The sequence below is a fragment of the Musa acuminata genome, chromosome BXJ1-10 (genome assembly GCF_036884655.1).
Source record: "Musa acuminata AAA Group cultivar baxijiao chromosome BXJ1-10, Cavendish_Baxijiao_AAA, whole genome shotgun sequence".
Lineage (NCBI taxonomy): Eukaryota > Viridiplantae > Streptophyta > Magnoliopsida > Zingiberales > Musaceae > Musa > Musa acuminata.
This window is the reverse complement of record NC_088336.1, coordinates 26,449,520-26,473,980: the sequence shown is the minus strand read 5'-3', so window position 1 is coordinate 26,473,980 and position 24,461 is coordinate 26,449,520. Positions and strand designations below refer to the sequence as shown.

Sequence of the window (24,461 nt, the reverse complement as noted above, 5' to 3'; positions counted from 1 at the left end):
CTGTCGGAGGCACATGGTATTCAGTGATTGGTGATGCTAAAGAAAAGTTGGATTACTCCTTTCCTTCATCAGCAACAACATGAAACATTAAATCTACAGAATTATCTTTGGTGCTGGAAAAATGATGTTTATTCATAAACATTAAGCAAGCAAAGATATGGGTCCTGCCAGGAAGTAGCTCAACTAAGAAATCATTGTGCTTTGAATGGTTCTTGAGATATCTCCAAATTAATGACATCAACAAGGGGTACACAAAACCCATGAAGCCATTAACCTACTTCATATCCTTACTCCAAACTCATTGTATTACAAGTCAAAGTTTCAATGCTTCCATAGTATGTAGGGGCTTATATGGATATTTATTAGTTTGAAATGCTTCACATGAGATTATATACATCCTCTAAAGCAATAGTACTCATTCACATAGTAGCTGTATTATTATGTATTGGAATTTTTATTTTGAATTATATTTGATCTTTTGTTAATTAAAGTGGTTTTTAATCCTATTATTGACAAATCACACCTTGTAATTAGAATGTAGAGGATAGAATGGTAAAATTTTGCTTCTTAGAATATATATATAAGGCTGTGACCTTTTCCTTTTAATTTTTCTCCTTTTTAATGTTGGTCTTTATGTATTATATGTTTTGGGTCTGACGGGTGTTTGACTAAGGGAACTCTCCGGCTCCGTAATATTCGAAGCCTCAGGGTGAAATTTTGGTGTCTGAGAGCTGCTCATGGTGGCCGTTTGGTTCTGATGATTCCATCATTTACGTGGAATTCTCCTAAATTGGTGATCTCTCCTCCTCTTGATTCCCGATTGCGTGCCCTGGTTTCGTTTTTACTCCCAGCTCCGATCTGTTGGCAAAGATCTAGGGTTTCTAGGTTTATTGCTGCATAAAAGAAGATCTTTTTAAGCCAAATGATTGCCAGTTTGGACGTTTATCTTGCAGCATAAAAGAAGATTAATGTGGAGAGAGACTGTTAAGCAATTTTTTTCTGAAGAAACATTTACAGGAAGTTAGCCCTCCAGCGACACCCTGACAAGAACAAGTCCATAGGGGCAGACAGTGCTTTCAAGCTCATGTCTGATAAGAATTGGAAAATGGAATATGACCAGTTGAGAAATGTTAATGGTTTTCGAAACCAAGGTTCTCAACCGAATGGAGATCATTCTGTTCGTAGTTCTGCCATTGGTTTCTGCTCATTTTCCCACACCACATTGTCCAATAAAGGGCCTCAAAATAGCAACAGTTCAATTTGAACAGATTTTGGACATCATGCGATTATTGAAGAATGCAGTATGAATACTCTATGATTTTCTTTAATCACAATCTTTTATATCCCAATTGCCATCAAGCCTTCGTGGCTATTGAGCTTGGAATTCCAGGTAATGCAGCAAATTCTTCTATTTCTTGGTTAGCTAAGCGATGCCCACAGAATTTGAACCATAATTACATTGCTGAAAATTGCTGGTTTCAAAGCGGGCCCAAAGGAGGTTAATAGGATCACAAAAGAAGAGATGTTTCAATTTTCGCATCAGGTACCTTCTTATTTGCTTACGGGTGAAGAAGCTCATAATGCTCTGAAGGCCTGCTTTGAATTGGACCCATCCACAACTCATGTTGATCTGATTTGGAAATTTTATAAGGCACATGATGAACCTTTGGCATCAAACATAGTGGACTTGTTGCAAAATGAAGTCTCAGCGAGCTTCAAAACTCCATTTCATCATCCCAGGGTAGTTGGGCTATTCACGAATCTTATATGACAGTTGATTCTTATCCCAATATACACGGAGGTTGTTGCTGGAATAGCAATCAATTTTTGGAGACCATATTATCTTGTTAGAACCTGATTTCCATCTTTACCTTTGAAGGTCGAACTTCCTATGCCCTTAAAGGTGAGTGCAGTTCTATCATAATAGTTTCAGCAAATTGATTGTCAGTCAGAAGCTAAGACATGAGATTAATAGGCGGTTCTAGCTTCTGTTCAGTAGTTGAAGCATTCCATATGTATTAACAACCAAGAACTATGAGTAAGTGGATTTGAAATTCTGGGCGATGTAGGCAATTCCCTTTTAGGTACAATTATGAACAATAATTATGCCTACCTTAATTTCCAAAATGAGCAAATTGGGCACTTGACTTGTGTCAAGATTTTAGGTTGATTAGAAACTCGTTTAACACTGGATAATTGCACAGTGTTTTCTTTAAAATAACATCTCTCATTTTAATAGCAGACAACATCTATTACTGCAACTTTTTTGTTTTATTTAGCTGATGTTCATTAATATGATGCCTGTATTTGTCTAGTGAATATGTATATGTCCTTCCATAAAGGGGTTTCTTTTCACACATTAGCAAATTGATCTCCGTGAGTTGAACTGTTTATGAAGAAGCATCCAATTATGTTTGCCCGAAATTCATCTTAAGTACCAAATTATTCACATATATTTTCAAGTTATTTTAATGCTTTCTAGTCCACATTCATGCAAGGATGAGCTGGTTTCATGGAAAAATTAACCTCCAACACCTGAGCTAGTGGAATGAAAACCTTCAATCTGCTAATTTTTGGTACCTTACCTTTGAGAATTATAAACTGCTACCTGTGCTTTATATGCTGTTAGGATTCTACACGCATGTGACTGTCTTCTGCTGGAATTATGTCTGCGAATCAAGTCCGACACCTTTTGAGGTTAATCATGAACTCCTCTTGGCATCAACAATTTCTTGGCTACTTTCTTCTGATGAACAGATTGTCGGATTAGCCAAAAATAAATAGAAGGAGAAAAAAAGGTCCTAAATAGGTAGAGTATATGATAGAGATGGCACACAATAGCTACTTCATTTATTGATACTGACATGAATGAGTAGCCACAATTAACAGGATTAGGCAACAACTGAAATATGAGACATGATGCTGGTGATAGCTACAGTGAAGGAAGAAGGAACTAGTAGCTGTCTTGCTGCTTTAGCTCAGCCTCTCGGGTGGTGGTGGAGTCTCGGACAGATTCTTTTCTATAGTATCAAGGTGCTGGATCTGTCCAACTACACGATCATATGGAGGGTTCTGCGGATTTGGACCTGATGGAACCTGTCGCTGAATTGGAAGTAGACCTTGCATCTCATCATCATGTTTTCTGGTAACATCGATGGTGCCAGAGGCTATTTGCAGATGCTTGACAGGAAAGGCAGTCTGGCTTGTATCTTCAGCAACATGCCTGCTACTCTTTTCGAGTCTTCTTCCCATTGCATCGCCTGCAGACACAGCCAGAAGAAATGCTAGAATATAAATGACTTCTCTTTGCTCCATACCTCTGGTATGTTGAGTTTTAGATGGATCCATATGAATGAGTTCCTGGTCTTTTTATAGGCCCCTAAATGTGGAGGGAAGTATATAGATTCAGGAAACCATGTGTCTTTTTTCTTATAACCCTAGCAAACTTGTTGTCATCTACTTTAATTAGGTAACAATCTCTTTCTGTGTACTTTAAAAAGCTCTTATTGCCCTTCTGATCAGGTTGGCTAGCACTTCAGGTGTCACCCAAATCAATCACTTTCTGATCATATGTGGGAGTGGCCAACGTCAAGTAGGAGACATGAGCGCACATCATTACTTGCCAAGTGGTCAGTTCATTTCTTCAACTCAAAACTCAGTGGAGAAACCAGTATAAATTGGTACATTCTATCTAATAAACCTAAATCTTTTGATCTTGGCTTATTATAAATGATGTTGATACAGGACAATGTAGTTTTGAGATACAGCAACATGATGGTTTTAAAATGAGAATAAAATAGTTTAACTATTTTCATCCTAGATCAGACATTTTATCTAATTTATTTAAGACATTAGAAAAACACATTACACGTATTGGATGTCAGAAATTGCAGCTCTTTTAGTCGATCCATTTCATATCTTTTTAATTTGTGTTGATGGTTCAGGCAAGTGCAATATTTTATTAAATACAATAGTCTCAATTTTTTTCATTCCCATGGTTTTGTCCTTGCACCGATTGAAAATTATGAATTTTTTGTTCTTGAGGTCTATAAATGTTTACTCCTTTTTATGTTACCATGGTGTGTCAGATACACAGAGCTTCCTTGGTCAACTTTATACTTGGTTGCCTGATAGCAAAAGTTTTTGGCCAAAAATTGACCTCTGAGAAGGCCAAAAAACAGGTTCGCTGTCATCCAAATAGTTGTCAATAATGTATGCCAAAACCATGTTCCAATATTGTAAGAATAACCAGTATTTAAATGTCAATCTAAATTAAAGAAATCTTACCTTGTACTCTCACTAAGTTGCAGATGATAGCACTCTTAAAGAGCACTATAGTCTAAAACGATGAGTGATGTTGAAAGTAGTTTTGTCAATTGCCTTTTAAGTGATCCTTAATGATTTCATATGCTACCAAAATTATCTTAATGCTACCAAAGTTTTGTTAGCATAAGATTGCTCCTTAATGATTGTCCATATCAAGATTGCTTGTAGGAGTATTATTGTCCATATTGAGATTTATAATGAAGATATTATTGTAAAGCTAATGAAATAAAAGCATCATGAGTTGTGTGTGGGATAGTCAACAACATGGTGGTGGTCACATGAAGCCAATAGTGTAGGTTGCCAACCAAGTTAAAGGTGAAACACTCCCACAACCATCAATCACCTCCCACCACTTATCTCTTGCACAGTGGGACAAACTAATCTTCTTAACAATGCCATTATATGTCACGAGGCTTAAAAGAAGCACAGGTACTCACCTAAACAGCACTAATCATGCCAAGCACTTAGGAAATATTCCCCCCACCATGCGACACACTTCCACATGGTATATGCTTCATCAACAACAATGTGGAGCTCCCACTTCATAAATTTAAGTTTTGCTTTTTGGCTAAGCCTGTATGCATGCCAATTCCCCCAGAATCTACACCAAAAAGTGGTCACAGACTCCATATTAAACTGTACCCCATTATGTGTTGTCTCCTTAGTCCCCATACATGAAGCTTCCTATCTCTCACAGGGAATGCTTGGAGGAAGGTCCCTTTCTCCCCAGACGCTCTACTCCACTTGCGCTGCAATCACATTGATAGCTGACATTGACATGTAGCCAATGACTTCCATCTCTCAGGCTTTCCCTAACTTTAAGGTTGTGAGTGCAAAATCAAATCTTAGCTCCAAGTTTACTATGTTTATTGTAGCCAACACTGAGACGTCAGAAAGAAACAAGTGAGGATTCACCTCTTGTTTTAACTTACAAGGATTAGCATATACTTTACACTAACTTTCACCTAAGAAACACACCAAAAAAATATTATATTTGTTCTCTTATAGGAATTACATCACATTATAATGATCTCCAATTTTAGATGGACAAGTAGCTCTCATCCTTTTTTTTCTTCCACCTTTACATGCTCACTTTCTTTCTTTTTCTTTTCCTCAACTAATCATGTCTTTTTCCTTCTCACGCCTTTCTCTCCCCCTGCAGTCAACACAGTCCTCACGGGAAGAATATGATCGAGCGCAAACATACATTCTTTCTAGTCACAATAATATCTGTCCCATCACAAGTACAGATATTATTGTGACTTCCTTCACAATGATTCCAGTGAAGTATTGTTTAGATAGAGGCTAATTGTGATTTTTTTGAGGTCAATGACCGGCCTAAGCTTGTTTTTGATACTGTGAACTCTCACAGAAATGTAGTATGTTGTGCTTTATGGGAGTGTCAGTGCAGCATAAGGAAGAAGCTTGTCAGATACAGGCTATATATATATATATATATATATATATGCACACACACACACACACACACACACACACACACACACACACACACACACACACATATATATATATATATATATATATATATATATATATATATATATATATTTGTATATGTGTATAGGTATATATATATATATATTTGTATATGTGTATAGGTATATATATGTATATATTTGTATATGTGTATAGGTATATATAAGTATATATATGTGTGTGTATACATATATATATACACACACATATATGTATATATGCATATATAAATAAATATATATATATATATATTTATATATATACATATATGTGTGTGTATATATATATGTACACACACACATATATATATATGATGCTGGAAAGTTTGCTTGTGTATTGAAGATAAAGATTGGAGATGAATTTAAGATTAGAATTCAACTGAAATTGGCAAAGGGATATGGTGGTAACCCTAAACTTGTGTGATTATGCAGTTGTAGATAGGCACTATTTGATTCTTAGAGAACTATGTAGGATCTGAAGATATGACAATATCAGGGGATCCTTGATTCCTGGAGCTGTACTCTATTGGTAAAGATTGCTGAGATTGTATCTGCAACTTGATAATTAACACTTTGTCTGTATATTAACATGGTGGCCGTTTGGTTCTGATGATTCCATCATTTACGTGGAATTCTCCTAAATTGGTGATCTCTCCTCCTCTTGATTCCCGATTGCGTGCCCTGGTTTCGTTTTTACTCCCAGCTCCGATCTGTTGGCGAGGATCTAGGGTTTCTAGGTTTGTTGCTGCATAAAAGAAGATCTTTTTAAGCCAAATGATTGCCAGTTTGGACGTTTATCTTGCAGCATACTAGAAGATTAATGTGGAGAGAGACTGTTAAGCAATTTTTTTCTGAAGAAACATTTACAGGAAGTTAGCCCTCCAGCGACACCCTGACAAGAACAAGTCCATAGGGGCAGACAGTGCTTTCAAGCTCATGTCTGATAAGAATTGGAAAATGGAATATGACCAGTTGAGAAATGTTAATGGTTTTCGAAACCAAGGTTCTCAACCGAATGGAGATCATTCTGTTCGTAGTTCTGCCATTGGTTTCTGCTCATTTTCCCAGACCACATTGTCCAATAAAGGGCCTTGAAATAGCAACAGTTCAATTTGAACAGATTTTGGACATCATGCGATTATTGAAGAATGCAGTATGAATACTCTAGGATTTTCTTTAATCACAATCTTTTATGTCCCAATTGCCATCAAGCCTTCGTGGCTATTGAGCTTGGAATTCCAGGTAATGCAGCAAATTCTTCTATTTCTTGGTTAGCTAAGCGATGCCCACAGAATTTGAACCATAATTACATTGCTGAAAATTGCTGGTTTCAAAGCGGGCCCAAAGGAGGTTAATAGGATCACAAAAGAAGAGATGTTTCAATTTTCGCATCAGGTACCTTCTTATTTGCTTACGGGTGAAGAAGCTCATAATGCTCTGAAGGCCTGCTTTGAATTGGACCCATCCACAACTCATGTTGATCTAATTTGGAAATTTTATAAGGCACATGATGAACCTTTGGCATCAAACATAGTGGACTTGTTGCAAAATGAAGTTTCATCGAGCTTCTAAACTCCATTTCATCATCCCAGGGTAGTTGGGCTATTCACGAATCTTATATGACAGTTGATTCTTATCCCAATATACACGGAGGTTGTTGCTGGAATAGCAATCAATTTTTGGAGACCATATTATCTTGTTAGAACCTGATTTCCATCTTTACCTTTGAAGGTCGAACTTCCTATGCCCTTAAAGGTGAGTGCAGTTCTATCATAATAGTTTCAGCAAATTGATTGTCAGTCAGAAGCTAAGACATGAGATTAATAGGCGGTTCTAGCTTCTGTTCAGTAGTTGAAGCATTCCATATGTATTAACAACCAAGAACTATGAGTAAGTGGATTTGAAATTCTGGGCGATGTAGGCAATTCCCTTTTAGGTACAATTATGAACAATAATTATGCCTACCTTAATTTCCTAAATGAGCAAATTGGGCACTTGACTTGTGTCAAGCTTTTAGGTTGATTAGAAACTCGTTTAACACTGGACAATTGCACACAGTGTTTTCCTTAAAATAACATCTCTCATTTTAATAGCAGACAACATCTATTACTGCAACTTTTTTGTTTTATTTAGCTGATGTTCATTAATATGATGCCTGTATTTGTCTAGTTAGTGAATATGTATATGTCCTTCCATAAAGGGGTTTCTTTTCACACATTAGCAAATTGATCTCCGTGAGTTGAACTGTTTATGAAGAAGCATCCAATTATGTTTGTCCGAAATTCATCTTTAAGTACCAAATTATTCACATATATTTTCCAGTTATTTTAATGCTTTCTAGTCCACATTCATGCAAGGATGAGCTGGTTTCATGGACAAATTAACCTCCAACACCTGAGCTAGTGGAATGAAAACCTTCAATCTGCTAATTTTTGTTACCTTGCCTTTGAGAATTATAAACTGTTACCTGTGCTTTATATGCTGTTAGGAATTATGTTAATCACAAACTCCTCTTAGCATCAAAAATTCCTTGGCTACTTTCTTCTGATGAACAGATTGTAGGATTAGCCAAAAATAAATAGAAGGAGAAAAAAAGGTCCTAAACAGGTAGAGTATATGATAGAGATGGCACACAATAGCTACTTCATTTATTGATACTGACAAGAATGAGTAGCCACAATTAACAGGATTAGGCAACAACTGAAATATGAGACATGATGCTAGTGATAGCTACAGTGAAGGAAGAAGGAACTAGTAGCTGTCTTGCTGCTTTAGCTCAGCCTCTCGGGTGGTGGTGGAGGCTCGGACAGATTCTTTTCTACAGTATCAAGGTGCTGGATCTGTCCAACTACACGATCATATGGAGGGTCCTGCTGATTTGGACCTGATGGAACCTGTCGCTGAATTGGAAGTAGACCTTGCATCTCATCATCATGTTTTCTGGCAACATCGATGGTGCCAGAGGCTATTTGCAGATGCTTGTCAGCAAAGGCAGTCTGGCTCGTATCTTCAGCTACATGCCTGCTACTCTTTTCGAGTCTTCTTCCCATTGCATTGCCTGCAGACACAGCCAGAAGAAATGCTAGAATATAAATGACTTCTCTTTGCTCCATACCTCTGGTATGCTGAGTTTTAGATGGATCCATATGAATGAGTTCCTGGTCTTTTTATAGGGCCCTAAATGTGGAGAGAAGTATATAGATTCAGGAAACCATGTGTCTTTTTTTTTATAACCCCAGCAAACTTGTTGTCATCTACTTTAATTAGGTAACAATCTCTTTCTGTGTACTTTAAAAAGCTATTATTGCCCTTCTGATCAGGTTGGCTAGCACTTCAGGTGTCACCCAAATCAATCACTTTCTGATCATATGTGGAAGTGGTCAACGTCAAGTAGGAGACGTGAGCACACATCATTACTTTCCAAGTGGTCAGTTCATTTCTTCAACTCAAAACTCAGTGGAGAAACCAGTATAAATTGGTACATTCTATCTTATAAACCTAAATCTTTTGATCTTGGCTTAATATAAATGATGTTGATACAGGACAATGTAGTTTTGAGATACAGCAACATGATGGCTTTAAAATGAGAATAAAATAGTTTAACTATTTTCATCCTAGATCAGACATTTTATCTAATTTATTTAAGACATTAGAAAAACACATTACACGTATTGGATGTCAGAAATTGCAGCTCTTGTAGTCAATCCATTTCATATCTTTTTAATTTGTGTTGATGGTTCAGGCAACTGCAATATTTTATTAATGACAATAGTCTCAATTTTTTTCATTCCCATGGTTTTGTCCTTGCACCGACTGAAAATTATGAATTTTTTGTTCTTGAGGTCTATAAATGTTTACTCCTTTTTATGTTACCATGGTGTGTCAGATACACAGAGAGCTTCCTTGGTCAACTTTATACTTGGTTGCCTGATAGCAAAAGTTTTTGGCCAAAAATTGACCTCTGAGAAGGCCAAAAAACAGGTTCGCTGTCATCCAAATAGTTGTCAATAATGTATGCCAAAACCATGTTCCAATATTGTGAGAATAACCAGTATGTAAATGTCAACCTAAATTAAAGAAATCTTACCTTGTACTCTCACTAAGTTGCAGATGATAGCACTCTTAAAGAGCACTATAGTATAAAACGATGAGTGATGTTGAAAGTAGTTTTGTCAATTGCCTTTAAGTGATCCTTAATGATTTCATATGCTACCAAAATTATCTTAATGCTACCAAAGTTTTGTTAGCATAAGATTGCTCCTTAATGATTGTCCATATCAAGATTGCTTGTAGGAGTATTATTGTCCATATCGAGATTCATAATGAAGATATTATTGTAAAGCTAATGAAATAAAAGCATCATGAGTTGTGTGTGGGATAGTCAACAACATGGTGGTGGTCACATGAAGCCAATAGTGTTGGTTGCCAACCAAGTTAAAGGTGAAACACTCCCACAACCATCAATCACCTCCCACCACTTATCTCTTGCACAGTGGGACAAACTAATCTTCTTAACAATGCCATTATATGTCACGAGGCTTAGAAGAAGCACAGGTGCTCACCTAAACAGCACTAATCATGCCAAGCACTTAGGAAATATTCCCCCCACCATGCGACACACTTCCACATGGTATATGCTTCATCAACAACGTGGAGCTCCCACTTCATAAATTTATGTTTAGCTTTTTGGCTAAGCCTGTATGCATACCAATTCCCCCAGAATCTGCACCAAAAAGTGGTCACAGACTCCATATTAAACTGTACCCCATTATGTGTTGTCTCCTTAGTCCCCATACATGAAGCTTCCTTTCTCTCACAGGGAACACTTGGAGGAAGGTCCCTTTCTCCCCAATAGCTCTACTCCACTTGTGCTGCAATCACATTGATAGCTGACATTGACATGTAGCCAATGACTTCCATCTCTCAGGCTTTCCCTAACTTTAAGGTTGTGAGTGCAAAATCAAATCTTAGCTCCAAGTTTACTATGTTTATTGTAGCCAACACTGAGACGTCAGAAAGAAACAAGTGAGGATTCACCTCTTGTTTTAACTTACAAGGATTAGCATATACTTTACACTAACTTTCACCTAAGAAACACACCAAAAAAATATTATATTTGTTCTCTTATAGGAATTACATCACATTATAATGATCTCCAATTTTAGATGGACAAGTAGCTCTCATCCTTTTTTTTCTTCCACCTTTACATATATATGTATATATATGTATATATATGTATGTGTGTGTGTGTGTATGTATATATATGTGTGTGTATATATATATATATATATATGTGTGTGTGTGTGTGTGTGTGTGTGTGTGTGTGTGTGTGTGTGATGCTGGAAAGTTTGCTTGTTTATTGAAGATAAAGATTGGAGATGAATTTAACATTAGAATTCAACTGAAATTAGTAAAGGGATATGGTGGTAACCCTAAACTTGTGTGATTATGCAGTTGTAGATTGGCACTATTTGATTCTTAAAAGAACTATGTAGGATCTGAAGATATGACAATAGCAGGGGATCCTTGATTCCTGGAGCTGTACTCTATTGGTAAAGATTGCTGAGATTGTATCTGCAACTTGATAATTAACACATTGTCTGTATATTAACATGATGAACTTCATAAGCTAATCAACATTTTGTTTACAGGAAAACCACTCTTTTCCAATGATCTGTTGGAGGTGCTGTCATCAGATCAGCAAGCTTCTGCAGAAGGTTTAGCCTTTTGGTCTTCCCTTAATACTGTGAAAGACCAATATGCATCCATTTTAATTAGCTTTTTTTTTATTCAAACTCTACTAGTATTTTCCCTAAACTCTTCAACAGCAGCAGGTACTTCAGTCTTTTCCTTTTTTTAAAGTACATATCCTCAGGAAAATTTTGCTCTCCATACCAGCTTGATATGATGCAAGCTTAATAAAGACTCCAATAATCTGAACTACCAAAACATTCAGAGATGGACTTCCAATTGGTAGACCATATATCTAGAGCAAGCCATGGAGAAGAGCTGAGAAAGAAGAGGACACAGGTATAGCCCCAAAACAGCTCCATGAAACTATCAGGACATGTTTTTCCCCAGCATGAAAGCACCAGTAAATGTGAAGTATAATTTTCTGGAACTATTCAAATCATCAATGTTTTCTTCTCCTGCAGTCACAACAACAGATGAATGGTGTCCATAGCACAAGTGCTGCATACAGGCACAAAGCTTACCTCAAACAGAACAGGGTGATGGTAATGGACAATGCTACTGGGTGCTAATGTTCAACAGAGACATGAGATGAAGAGACAATGATGGTTTGGACCCATATTATGGAGACGCTGCTTCCCTTCATCACATCCAGTCTGTCTATATGGAGTAGATGAGGTAGCCTGCCTACTAAAGATTGGTTGGATGTCAGAATCTTCACAATCTTTAGCCAAAGCATAAGAACTCTATGGCAGGCAAACAGCAACCTGACATGCCTCAAGCACACCTCCTAATTCTGAGCACAGTGACTCACTGGTCAATCAATGAAACCTTGTTCAGTGAAACCAACATACTACAAATCCCAGGCTGCAGCATCTCATCATTAATCACCAGCATCATATTTAATCAGCAGTAACCATCATTCCTGATGTAACTTTGCTTCTTGGACAAAGTGATATGGAGTCCTGGGGATTAGGAGGCCAACCCTACCTACTATTCATCAACAAGGAGATTTTAATTGGCTGTGGTTGGTTCCATGCCAGTAGCCAACCCCAACCAAGTGAAACTGAAACATGAAGAAGATTTTGAGCTCTCAAACATGGTTGGTGTACGATCCTTCAACCCCACCAACCAGCTCAGGTCCATGTTCTCACTCTATTAGTTAAATCTATTCTGTTAGAGAAGATGCAGGATCATTGAGTTCTTCTTTCAATCTCTCTATAAATAGCACGATCCGTTGGCACGCAAGAACCATCACCTCCATCATCTCTGGTTGCTCAGGTTGCTCATCAGATTCCTCAGCTGTCAAAGATGGTAGAGTCTATCTCAACTCACTTCCTCTGTTCAGCTCAGCGGCACTTAACCCTGAACACTTTTTATTGGTGCATGTGGTGTTCAGGTTGCAGAGACCAGGGAGATGTTTGAACTCAGCGTGAGGCAAGGGGAAGTAACGCTTGTTCCCCCAGCGGAAGAGACGCAGAAGGGCCTCTACTTCCTCACCAACCTCGACCAGAACATTGCAGTCATAGTGCAGACCATATACTGCTTCAGGTCGTCGGAGAAGGGGAATGAGAAGGCTGGGGAGGTGATAAAGGAGGCTTTGGCGAAGGTCCTCGTTCATTACTACCCGCTCGCCGGCCGGCTTACGATCAGCAACGAGGGGAAGCTCATCGTGGATTGCACCGGAGAAGGTGCGGTGTTCGTCGAGGCCGACGCAGACTGTGAGATGGCGGACATCGGTGACATCGCCAAGCCCGACCCCAACACACTTGGGAAGCTCGTTTACAACGTTCCTGGTGCCAAGAACATACTGGAGATACCTCCACTGGCGGCTCAGGTACTCCTCACTTCGATCACCTTGATCTGTGGCTGTTCTTTCGGGTAGAGATTGATCCGAGTTCTTAGCGTTCTTCTTCCAGGTCACAAGGTTTAGATGCGGGGGATTCATCCTTGGGTTGGCCATGAACCACTGCATGTTCGACGGCCTCGGAGCAATGGAGTTCGTCAACTCGTGGGGCGAAACGGCGCGAGGGCAGCCGGTGTCGGTGCCGCCCTTCATCGACCGCACCATCCTCAAGCCACGAGAACCCCCCGTCATCAGTTTCCCCCACCACGAGTTCGCTGAGATCGAAGACGTCTCTGACGTCGTGACCGTGTACCAGGAAGAGATGCTGTACAGATCCTTCTGCTTCGACCCCGAGAAGCTCGGGCGCGTCAAGAGGAGTGCCATGGACGACGGGGCCCTGGACAAGTGCACCACTTTCGAGGCGCTCTCCGGACTGGTCTGGCGAGCCCGGACGGAGGCGCTGCTGCTGCAGCCCGGCCAGCAGACCAAGCTCTTGTTCGCGGTCGACGGGCGGTCGCGATTCGACCCTCCGCTGCCGGAGGGGTACTTCGGCAACGGCATCGTACTCACCAATTCCCTGTGCACCGCGGGAGAGCTTCTGGCTCGCCCGCTCTCCTTCGCCGTCGGACTGGTGCAGGACGCAGTCAAGATGGTCACCGACGAGTACATGAGATCCGCCATGGACTACTTCGAGGCGACGAGGGCGAGGCCTTCTCTGACTGCTACTCTACTGATCACGACTTGGTCAAGACTGTCCTTCCACACCACGGACTTCGGGTGGGGGGAGCCGGTTCAGTCCGGGCCGGTGACTCTCCCTCAGAAGGAGGTCATCCTGTTCCTGTCGCATGGGAAGGAGAGGAAGAGCATCAATGTGCTCCTGGGGCTCCCAAACTCAGCAATGGCGAGGTTCCAAGAGCTCATGGAGATATAGGAAGTCATGGAGGACGGGTCTTCTACGTTCATGGATGTCTGTTTCCGTAGTAACTATACGCTTATGCATTCATAATTGTTTCATCATTGTGTCAGATGTGCTATTGTGGGAAAAACTATAATAAGATGGCGAATTATTAATCTTATTCTCTTTCATGATATGGTTTACATATCCTAGCATTTTTCCTATGATATTTTCGGGATGTGGACGTAGTATGCAGTGAATCGTTTCTACCATGTGCTATATTGATCATGCTAAAATGATTCCAGAGGCATTATCTATCTAATTTTATTTTCTACCATGATTGATGAGATTCTGATTTGAGCTGAACCATAAAAATTTCTTATTGCTGGTAGGAAAACCAGGATCATCACTTTTACTGACAGATACTATTTCATGAGCATGCCAAATCCTCAATTTACAGGCATCGAGACCATCGATATCTACCAAGAAATCAACATGCTATGTGCGGGAAACAAGATCGAGACAGGTAGACGAGAGAGAAACCATCGGGACTATTGAATTAAATTCCAGTTGATGCAATCGATATACATACGTTCAAGAAGTGCGATTATATATCTATATATATATATATATATATATATATATATATATATATATATATATATCGAGGAACAATCTACTCCACATGTAATAATACTCTGCTCAGACTTACCTGCTTTAAGACAAATAGTACAGCCGTCCACCAACTCGATCTGCGCAACAGAATACACAAGAAAAGACAACTTTGGCCCCTAAGAAAAGAAAACATCTGCCCCAAGTGGTTTCTGCTTACCACCAGGGGTTTCACAGATGATACTCTATTGCTGCCAACCAAACATTACCGATACATCCTTGCTCTACAATATAGAGCAAGAACAGGCACTCTTCTTCGCCAACTTGTCCACCTTCTTTTCTGTTGTTTATTGGAGAAAAAAGAAATCAAAAGCAAGCAGTTTAAATTTAGATCGGTAGTGAGAAGGCAGACACTAGTTATTAGAAATCTTCTGTAGGAAATAAATGGGCAAGAGAGATTGCTACATGTCTCATCAACTAAAGGATTTATCACACAAGCAACTCTGGCAACCAAACAAATGCCGAACACAGCAGGCATATTTTCCAGGAGAATAGCATTTTCTATCTTAAGGTCAGATAAAGAGGCACTAATGTCATTTTGAACAACAATTTGTCACGTTTTATGCTGTCATATTCTTATTCTATGACTAGTCATTGCTCGTGTTACAGTTACATGCTGATCTTAGGATCTAGGTGGATTCTATCGAATATTACAATCATGATCAGTCACTAATCTGGATGGTATCTATCAGCTCATTATTTCTTTGATATTCAACTTTCAGGTTACTAAAAGAAAGCCCCTCACCTAAAAGCCTTTTGGAAAAGCACTTAGTCAGCTGATTAGCATTCAAGTCAAGACTTATTTGAAGAATCCTATTCCATGGCATGGTACTGTCTGATCTTAAGTTTATTAATAGAAGCATATTTAACAAAAAAGATATCAGTATTTACATGTATAATTGATTGCAAGGAAAAAAAAAAAAAAAAAAAATCCTTCCAGCAGTACTTTGTTTTCCCCAAGAAAAAAAAGCATCTACCATCCAACAGCAGATCATTCGTTAGTTTCAGCTCAAGTCAGTTGCACACTTATTAGCAAATTTGATTGGTACAGTGAGGTCTAAAATGCTTTTGTATACTTCCTGATATTAAACTAGAAATAGATTGCACTATTTATAGATGCATCATATCATGAGTATTCAACTATCATCTAGTTAGTGAAAAGACCACACAATTGACCTACCTTAACAAATTGATTATTGATTAAAGGTGTCGATGCAAGATTTTGTTACTTATAAGCCTTTGCAAGAGCTTTATAAATAAGTTCTGATGAGGTTCTCCAACTAGTGACAATTTAAATCATTCTTAACAATAATACCAACCTGCTTCTACTAAAAAAAGCTACTTAATTAATGCATCAAAAGACATGGAATTGCACATACATCTAACTGTACTTCAGTGACACCAAGAAAAGATATCACAATTCATAGCATTCAAGAAGTAGCAAGATCCAGCTTACCTGTTTTAGTTTTAGTCAATGACGGTTGCACAACAACATGCATGGTGACAACCCCTGAAGGAAGTTCACCAAAAGGTGATCTGCACTGGGCAATTGTTGTGTTGTTCTCTAATACTTTGCCAGCACTTATCAATTTGACATCATTAGCCACCTTTGGTATAATCTTCTTGTCTGCAGAGAATGCAAGGACAGAAGATGATTGAGTCACTAATGAAATTAGCAATATAAAGCTAAATTAGATCAGCAAAAAATTTAGACAATCACAGGATAATATCACAAAGACAGAGAACAGACCAAAACATAAAAGTGAAAGTAACATGATGAGTATATGTAATCATTTAAATGCTACAATAATAAATTTATAGGAAAAAAAATCCTAATAACCATATGTAACTAAATCGCCAAACTTTAGATGAGCCTTAAGCAGCTTATAGTCAAACGCAACTAGTGCTACTGCAATACACACTTATATGGCCAAAATTGCCATTCGATATTCCATGTCTTAAAGCGAGATTTGCTCCTTTGGTTCCAAATAAAGGTCTTTTCGAGGAGAGTTGTGAGAGAAATGGAGTGAGACAATTCTCTTCAGAAAATATAACAATATCAACGTTACTAGTCTAACTGTATAAGTAGGATTTTCTCTTTTTGCATATCCAAAAAATCAAGCTACGAGTCCATTAGCCAATTTGACATAGATAACACCCAAAGGTTCTCCTTTCAAAGAGATACAGATACATGCCATTGAAAAGAACAGATTTAAACACAGTAAGTAAACTAAACTCGAATAACCAACTGAAAAAAGTTGTCCCTGTTATCAGATTAATGGCACAAACTTTAAAGCCTACAATTAGGCACCAAAAAGGAAATATATTCACAGAATATCCCAAAAAGATAAGATCAACCTGACTGGAAAAGCACAATACTGATAACAAATTGAATGAATCATAAAAGATACTTTAAAAGATCTCACCAGCCTGGCTAGAAAAGCCCACTGCCAACAAAAGGTTATTTTTAAACGCAATGTGATTGGTAGAATTATAGGTTTGACAGGACATATGATAAAATGCAACGAAAAATATCTCATCCATACAGTGTCAACCGAATCAACCAACTGCTATTCCTACAAATGAAATATTGTGTAAGCCCTTTCATGTCATTTCTCTGAACATAATGAATAAATACAAGTGTCACCCAATGACCTTCCTTTTATCTCTACAAGGAAACACCAAAAATGGAAAGGCACTGTCACCAATGATCATGAGAATCAGAAGCGGAAAAAGAAACAGGGCACTAAATCAATAAATCCAAGCTTCTAAGTATCACCCAGCCTTGCAAGACTCATTATATGATAGTGATAAATAGAACATGAACTGTAACTTATACCTGATTCTAATTATAACTCTACAATCAAGATACTTGATCTACATATCCAAGCTTCCAAGTATAACTTAGCCTTCAAGGAGACCTTACATGGTAGTGTAAACGGAACAGGCAAATTATATCTATAACCTGATTCTGACCATAACTTCAAATTCCAACTAAACTATGGAATTTATTCTTTTCCCTCATTACTTAGGAACCGACTCGAGACAGCTTAGTAAAAACTAAAAGATAAACTTATATTATGCACTATAACAAATCTTGTTTTATAGATTATATCATCATTTGCAAAGTGCTCCAAACTAGACAAACTAGTATTACATAAAATTCTCAAGAGGCATTCTGGTAAAAACCATCTCATATTTTATGCATCTTCCTAAAAGTTTGAGTACATCATAAGCAGTATAAGAATGAGATTTTAATTTCAAGAACATGTTATACATTTCTTAGCTTGCAGTGTTGTTTTTTCTTCTTTGTCATAGCACTTCTGGCCCATTTAGATCAGAAACAGCCACGCATTTACCCCATTTTTCAATATAGTATCCATCACACGCACTTACAATTCTACCCTTTTGGCATGACCATCAGCTACTTATATGTCACCACCCTAATAAAATTGACATTAAAATTTTTAAAAAGTAAATCTCAAACCATAAATATTCATTAAAGTCTTGCCACAGATATCATATAAACAAAAGTACAAAAAGCCACCGATTTGAAGTACAAGCAAATTGGAACAACATTAGGAGGGCAATGTGAGAATTTTTCTCTGAGAATTGCACTTTGCCACAATAAGATGCATAAAAAAATGAACAAGGTGAACATGTGTACTCCTGAAAAGGACACAATGTTGCACAAACAAATGGCAGAATACATGTTTTTACTTAAATAATGATACTTTTCATTCATCATATTAAACAGCATACAAGACACTTAGTTGAACGTGAGACTTATCAATAACACAACAATGTGATGTCGCAATAGAACGGCAGATTATTCAGACACTATAACAGACACAAATACCATTGATCAGGCACAGATTGTAATGCATACCACATGAATGTTTCAGCAAAACTTTTGACAAGTATTGCAGAATACACACATATTGAAAGAAACAAATATTATGAACTAAATAAAATATCTGAAATATATTCAATTTTTCAGTGAGCTCAATGTTTAGTACTAGAAGTGAGTAAAGAAGCAGCTTCAAACCAGACAATACAGAACCACAGAAAAGATAACTAGAGAAAAGATTGACACTGAGACGTGGCCCTTGAGATTTGACCTTCACAACTTGAATTATAGTGGCAGAGCGTTGACGTTATCCGGTTAAGTATTCGGTTAATCACCGTAAAATTTTGAAAATACATAAAGTTGAGATCATTATTCACGGTTGATATGCAATGACATAAATGTGGATTATTGTGTCTGGCGGTTAGCAACAAATTGGCATCACATAACGTCGCCAACAAAACTTGACAGCAACCTAGCAAACTAAGTGTCGTAATAATTTTGTTCATATAGGAAGCGGATCGACATTAAACTTAAATGTAAATATATTCTGATATTTCGTTTGAACTTTTAAGTCGGCATCGCTGCGAAAAGAATCAAAAATAGGATTCACCGTAAACATATTTTGACTTGTTGAAAGATCTAGGAATCGTATACCAAAATCAAGAAACGACAAGTTCACTTTCACGGGAAAAAAAGACTTGCTGATTTGAGAACCAAAGACTAAAAGAAACGTGAACTCCTACCTCGCGGCCACTCGGATATTATCCTTTCTTTGAGCATGGCGACGGTGGAAGAAGCAGAGTAGCGGATCGGGCCGATGTCCGTTCCATCATACAGCCGAAACTTGAGCTCGATCAGATCCTCGTCTGGCATTTGCTCTCTCCGATCTAGTCACCGATCACCCAAAATGTAAAGATCAGTCAAGATACGAACTAACGATTCATCCACCGGAGAAGCGAATAGGTACCAGCACAAAATCGAAATCAAGGAGAGGGGGCAAGAACCACACCTTTCGCAGCGCAAGCTAGCGGGGACGTCGGGATCCGGAAGCGAAAGCAACCGAGGAGGAGATCCCAGGAACGCGGGAGCGCGATCAATGAGGGGGATCTTGAGATTAGAGATCCACAGGTGGAGGGTTAGGGTTCAAGAACGGCACCGTTCGATCGCAAGAAGAAGATAGATAATATGAGGAAAACGGAAATTAAAGACAAGGAATCGTCAGATTAATAAAACCAACAAGAAATAAATATATATACTAATGACAACACAATGCATGTATGTAACAACGAGTCATTCCTCTCCTCCCGGTTGCTGCCGTGGGCCCACATCTGGGTCACGCGTGGCCGCCCGACGCCGCCAATCACATGACGGATAGGTGATGGGTAGCTAAAAGTGAAAGGACGGTCGAAGGCGGTGCCAACCTTTTCTATTCTTTTTTGCCAAGAACATAACTCTTTTATATATATTTATAAATATATATATGTATATATATACATATGTATATACACACATATATATCCTAAGAGTCCCACCAATATATGTTGCATGTGTTGCCTATCTCTACCTGAGCATGGATCACGGAGCAGATAGATATAGAGAGGTTGACATCCGAATCTCAAGCTTCTCCTGGATGGAGCAGATGATTGCTATCAAATCGAAGATGAAAAGAGTCTGCATGCGCAAGCTTTCAGTGGTTTAGTGGCCTTTGCATGTTGTCCCAATCTGACTCCTGGCTAGGTGTTGTTTCTTCATGCTCCCTTGACGTTTTCAAATACGAATTGTCCCAAACACCAATCACTTTGGTGGATATCGTCAAACCTTTGAGTCCGGATCACGTTACCGTGGTCGTCGTCTTCTTCTGCGGGCAGCCTTTAAAAGATCCGCACCCTCCCTCTCCTTGGAAACACGCCCTCTCCCTCTCCTTTGAGACACACTCCTTGGCTCGCCTAACTGATCATCTCCATGAAGTCTTCTGTTGCCATAGAGTTGGACCCGGGGATGTGATATCGAGACCAAGGAGAAGACTTGGTTTTTGTTTCAGGTTTCCATGGACAATACCGGTTTTGTAAGGCATGGTATGCTGAGGCTTCCACCGGGATTCAGGTTCCATCCCACTGATGAAGAGCTTGTGGTTCAGTACCTCAAGAGGAAGGTCTACTCCTTCCCCTTGCCGGCCTCCATCATCCCCGAGATCGATCTCAGGAACCATGACCCATGGGATCTACCCGGTCAGTGCCTCTTCCATGAGAGAATTTTTGTTGTTAGAACTTCTAACGTGATCGAAACTATGTATCATGGCTGCGATGTCACAGGTGGGCGCGAAGAGGTCCGGTACTTGTTCAGCTTCAGAGAGGCATCATATCTGAACCGAAACCGATCGAATCCGAGGGCAAGATCCGGATGCTGGAAAGTAGCAGGGAAGGAGAAGCAAGTGGTGGCTTCCGGGTGCAACCAGGTGGTGGGGATGAAGAAGGTTTTGGTCTTCTATCGAGGAAAGCCGCCGACGAGAACCGATTGGATCATGCATGAGTATCGCCTCGCCCGGCCCGATGCCAATCCAAGAAATGATGCAACTCATGTGAGCTCCTACTCGTACCTTAGTAGCTCTTGATGATGAGTTACTGAACTGAATTGGAATTTATTGATGCAGAGTAGCATGGTTCCAAACGGAGATTGGGTGTTGTGTCGCATCTTTAGGAAGAAGAGAGCCGCCAAGATGAAGGCCGAAGAAGATGATGAACATGCAGGAGAGCAGATGATGAGGATGGGAGATGATGGCTCCAGCTGCGTCACTGAGCTCCCTGATGTATCTAGTGATGGAGAGGAAGCGAGTTCAAGCAGCATGAGTTCACCTCCATGAGAACAAGTTACTGTAACATCACATGCTCACACTCTCCGTCCTCTAGTTGTCTTCTTCCTGGAAACCAGACGCAGAATAAAGTTCGAGCTGTAAATTCTAGGAGATACGTGTAATCTCTTCATCTCTTGCAAGTAATCCTTTGTACTACTGAAACAGTGATCATCCGTTGTGTGTTTGCCTGCAACTCTTGAGTTCAGATATCCGCTAAACACAACATGAACTCCCGAGTAGGAGATGATGATTCATTCCCCAAGCTGCAGCTCTGGAGATGGATTCGAGTTCAACGCCATCAGTGGATCAATCAATTAGGCGACACCACCTTATCCTCCAGCTCTTCCATGGACCACAAAAGCTGCACTTTTTCTTCCCCCAAGTCATCTGTGTTGATCGAAGTAGTAGTCCATGATCAAGACGCTGAGGATTGCGACGACACAGGAAATGGACACTCATTTGGATCAGATTTAAAGACTTGTACCTTGATGATTCTGAATCACAAACTTCTCCTTCCTTCCACCACTGTCGAGGTCATAAACTCGTGCAGCAACACTCACCATCATGCTCTCCTTGCATCTATGGCAACTTAATTCCGGTGGCAATAGTATCTTAATTGTATGTGGTTAGCAATCGTTTTAGTCCTCTCAACCACGAATGCTCAAGAGAAAAGAAGGGGTACTTCGTAAGCGTGACGAGTTCTACGCTCTAAGCTTATGGCGTAGATATGACATATTAAAAACTAAGTCTGTAGAACATGACATAGACTTGGATATGCTATTTTGCTGATGCACCACCTAATTTGGCACTTATATTCAACAACGTCATGTCTCAGGCTTATTAAACTTATGGGCGGCGTTATAAAGTTAATGCGAGGTCATAATCTTATGCTCCAACATAGATGAGAACGAGACGGAAACCAAGTAATCAAATAGGTCACATCCTAGTGAAACAAAACAGAAATGTAGGGATACGAAGGACCAGCAAAGTAGATTGACATGTGTATTGTATGGTCATCCGCATTTGTTCTTGCAACGACAGCCCCAAAAAGTACAGCCGACCGATGTTTCTTGTGAGCTTGGAATTGGAATCTACATCCGTCTTGAGCTTTGGGTATCCATCCAAGACAGCAACCTACAGGCCTTCGTCCACGTTCCATTCAATGAAAGCTCTGTCCAGATTGCGGCTAGTAATATAGGGGCATGTACATACGGAATCAAAAAATAACAATTTGGAAGAACGAATTAAGCATCATAAGAACCAAACACCTAAACACCGGAAGTCAAACCTATCACCGATTCAGTTCATCTTCGGTTCTCGAGCTGAGGTCCAAGACAGCATGCGTGTTTCTCCAAGATCGTGATGTCATGATCCAGCAGGAATTCATGTACCGAACTTGAGTGTAGCACTGGATTGCTGACTTGGTTCTTCTTAGTCAATCCATCACATAACGCTGCAGGCATGATGGAACACGTGATTTGTTTAGGCTGCAGTGCACTTTGACCAACCATAGGGAATTTGAGCCGAACAAGAAACACAAACATCACACATGAATTTAAAATCTAGAAGAGCTGAACGGAATGGAATGGAATGGTGGTCACAATACTCTTGACGGACAGTGGGGCCTGTGGGCCGGTTGGATCTGTGAAGTCACTCGACATATGAATACAAACACCACATGAAGACTTAAATCACAATCTGACACTGGTTTTGGTTGGACTGAACGATATACAATTCAAATAATCTGTTATCATCAAAAAAATGATAAGAATGTTATAATCCAATTCTAGGTCATGGATGCAACAGTAAATACCAGTCAGTACTAGAACGACATCATGATACCATGCCATCAATCCCACCTTGGATTGGACTGCTGTAGTTGGGGATAATTCAACCTCCCACTACTTCCGCTTAGGTCGAGCGGATACTGATGAATTAAAATGCATACCTAAACATCTTCAAAATGACACAAAAATGCAAGTTCACACCCACTTGACACAATCCAGCATTTCTCTGGTTCACCTCTATCTCAACATACAGACGAGAGACAGTCAGACATGATAAGTTAATCTTCTTGAAATACTTTTACCTTCTGACACAGAATTGCATGATTCTGACAAATTCACCACTGTTTAAATAAGTCGACCAAAGGATATGGAAACAAGGAAAAAAGGTCATTGTGTGCAAATAATAATTAACCTGTGGCATGATAAGAAAGACAACATTCTAAGCACATGTAATGAGTATTGTTTGCATATAATTGCACTCCTATACTCACAAAGGTATTGTGATGATTCTGAATCAATAGCTTTAGACTTCATTTGAGAAACCATGAAAGAAGTAAACAACAATCAAAATGAGGAAACCTATATGTAGATCATGACAGACAAAATACACGATTCTTCATGTTGCAAGAGGGATAAGCAAGTGAAGTAAAGAAAAGTAATATCAAATCTGAGATGCAAATTTTCTAGAGACAAAAGAGAATAGATAAAGAGAATAAATTCTTATCTAACAGTACCATTTCAAATGCTTGTTTTAAGCAAAAATACACAACAAAATCCGTCGGTTGCAACGATTTCCAAAGCAGAAAAGAAAGAATTATCAATGGCACTACATCTGATCTGAGTCTATTTATTTCCAACTGCAGCAGTACTTGCTGCAGTTTCTTGTTGTGGTTCAGCACAAGCCCTCAAGACAGCTTCATTCTGCATTACAATAAAAAACAACCTTTTCTATGTAAAAAAAATTTGATTCTGAAAGGAAAAATAATTGCCGAATTCATCGCATTATCAAAGATGCTAAGTAATGAAATACAGTATTTACATAAACAT

At 39.1% G+C, this 24,461-nt stretch overlaps 3 protein-coding genes across 6 annotated transcripts; 2 read left to right on the top strand and 1 right to left on the bottom strand.

Annotated features, from left to right (window-relative positions):
* Positions 1-685: 685 nt before the first annotated feature.
* Positions 686-14,445, top strand: LOC103968465 (omega-hydroxypalmitate O-feruloyl transferase). 4 transcript variants are annotated; one of them, XM_065087213.1, is made up of 11 exons: positions 686-1,903; positions 2,630-3,322; positions 3,523-3,629; positions 9,143-9,249; positions 11,277-11,374; positions 11,474-11,539; positions 11,657-11,852; positions 11,978-12,653; positions 12,742-12,827; positions 12,913-13,350; positions 13,433-14,445. In XM_065087213.1, the coding sequence occupies exons 8-11, from the start codon at positions 12,587-12,589 to the stop codon at positions 14,288-14,290; spliced, it is 1,449 nt and encodes a 482-aa protein (XP_064943285.1). In that variant the 5' UTR covers positions 686-1,903; positions 2,630-3,322; positions 3,523-3,629; positions 9,143-9,249; positions 11,277-11,374; positions 11,474-11,539; positions 11,657-11,852; positions 11,978-12,586; the 3' UTR covers positions 14,291-14,445. The 4 variants fall into 4 exon arrangements, with proteins under 4 accessions (XP_064943285.1, XP_009379971.2, XP_064943283.1 ...); XM_009381696.3 differs by having other exon boundaries at positions 2,630-3,629; positions 11,721-11,852; XM_065087211.1 differs by having other exon boundaries at positions 2,630-3,629.
* Positions 14,446-14,787: 342 nt separating this feature from the next.
* On the bottom strand, positions 14,788-19,949 carry LOC135595815 (membrane-anchored ubiquitin-fold protein 3-like). Its single transcript, XM_065087210.1, has 5 exons — positions 19,913-19,949; positions 19,786-19,879; positions 19,520-19,663; positions 16,383-16,553; positions 14,788-15,206 (listed from the first exon to the last, which is right to left on the bottom strand). Exons 3-5 carry the CDS (start codon positions 19,647-19,649, stop codon positions 15,151-15,153), a joined length of 357 nt encoding a protein of 118 aa, XP_064943282.1. The 5' UTR covers positions 19,650-19,663; positions 19,786-19,879; positions 19,913-19,949; the 3' UTR covers positions 14,788-15,150.
* Positions 19,950-20,660: 711 nt separating this feature from the next.
* On the top strand, positions 20,661-21,798 carry LOC103968462 (NAC domain-containing protein 83). The gene is made up of 3 exons (XM_009381694.3): positions 20,661-21,004; positions 21,089-21,354; positions 21,427-21,798. Exons 1-3 carry the CDS (start codon positions 20,824-20,826, stop codon positions 21,634-21,636), a joined length of 657 nt encoding a protein of 218 aa, XP_009379969.2. The 5' UTR covers positions 20,661-20,823; the 3' UTR covers positions 21,637-21,798.
* Positions 21,799-24,461: the final 2,663 nt, after the last annotated feature.

Excerpts from the sequence above, each read along its gene's own strand:
- LOC135595815 (XM_065087210.1), bottom strand. The coding sequence starts at position 19,649 with ATGCCAGACGAGGATCTGATCGAGCTCAAGTTTCGGCTGTATGATGGA. Across the intron at positions 16,554-19,519 it reads AATATCCGAGTGGCCGCGAG|ACAAGAAGATTATACCAAAG; the intron begins GTAGGAGTTCAC and ends CATTCTCTGCAG. Across the intron at positions 15,207-16,382 it reads ATTGACTAAAACTAAAACAG|AAAAGAAGGTGGACAAGTTG; the intron begins GTAAGCTGGATC and ends AATAAACAACAG.
- LOC103968462 (XM_009381694.3), top strand. The coding sequence starts at position 20,824 with ATGGACAATACCGGTTTTGTAAGGCATGGTATGCTGAGGCTTCCACCG. Across the intron at positions 21,005-21,088 it reads TGACCCATGGGATCTACCCG|GTGGGCGCGAAGAGGTCCGG; the intron begins GTCAGTGCCTCT and ends GCGATGTCACAG. Across the intron at positions 21,355-21,426 it reads CAAGAAATGATGCAACTCAT|AGTAGCATGGTTCCAAACGG; the intron begins GTGAGCTCCTAC and ends TTATTGATGCAG.
- LOC103968465 (XM_065087213.1), top strand. The coding sequence starts at position 12,587 with ATGAAGAAGATTTTGAGCTCTCAAACATGGTTGGTGTACGATCCTTCA. Across the intron at positions 12,828-12,912 it reads TTCCTCAGCTGTCAAAGATG|GTTGCAGAGACCAGGGAGAT; the intron begins GTAGAGTCTATC and ends TGTGGTGTTCAG. Across the intron at positions 13,351-13,432 it reads TACCTCCACTGGCGGCTCAG|GTCACAAGGTTTAGATGCGG; the intron begins GTACTCCTCACT and ends TTCTTCTTCCAG.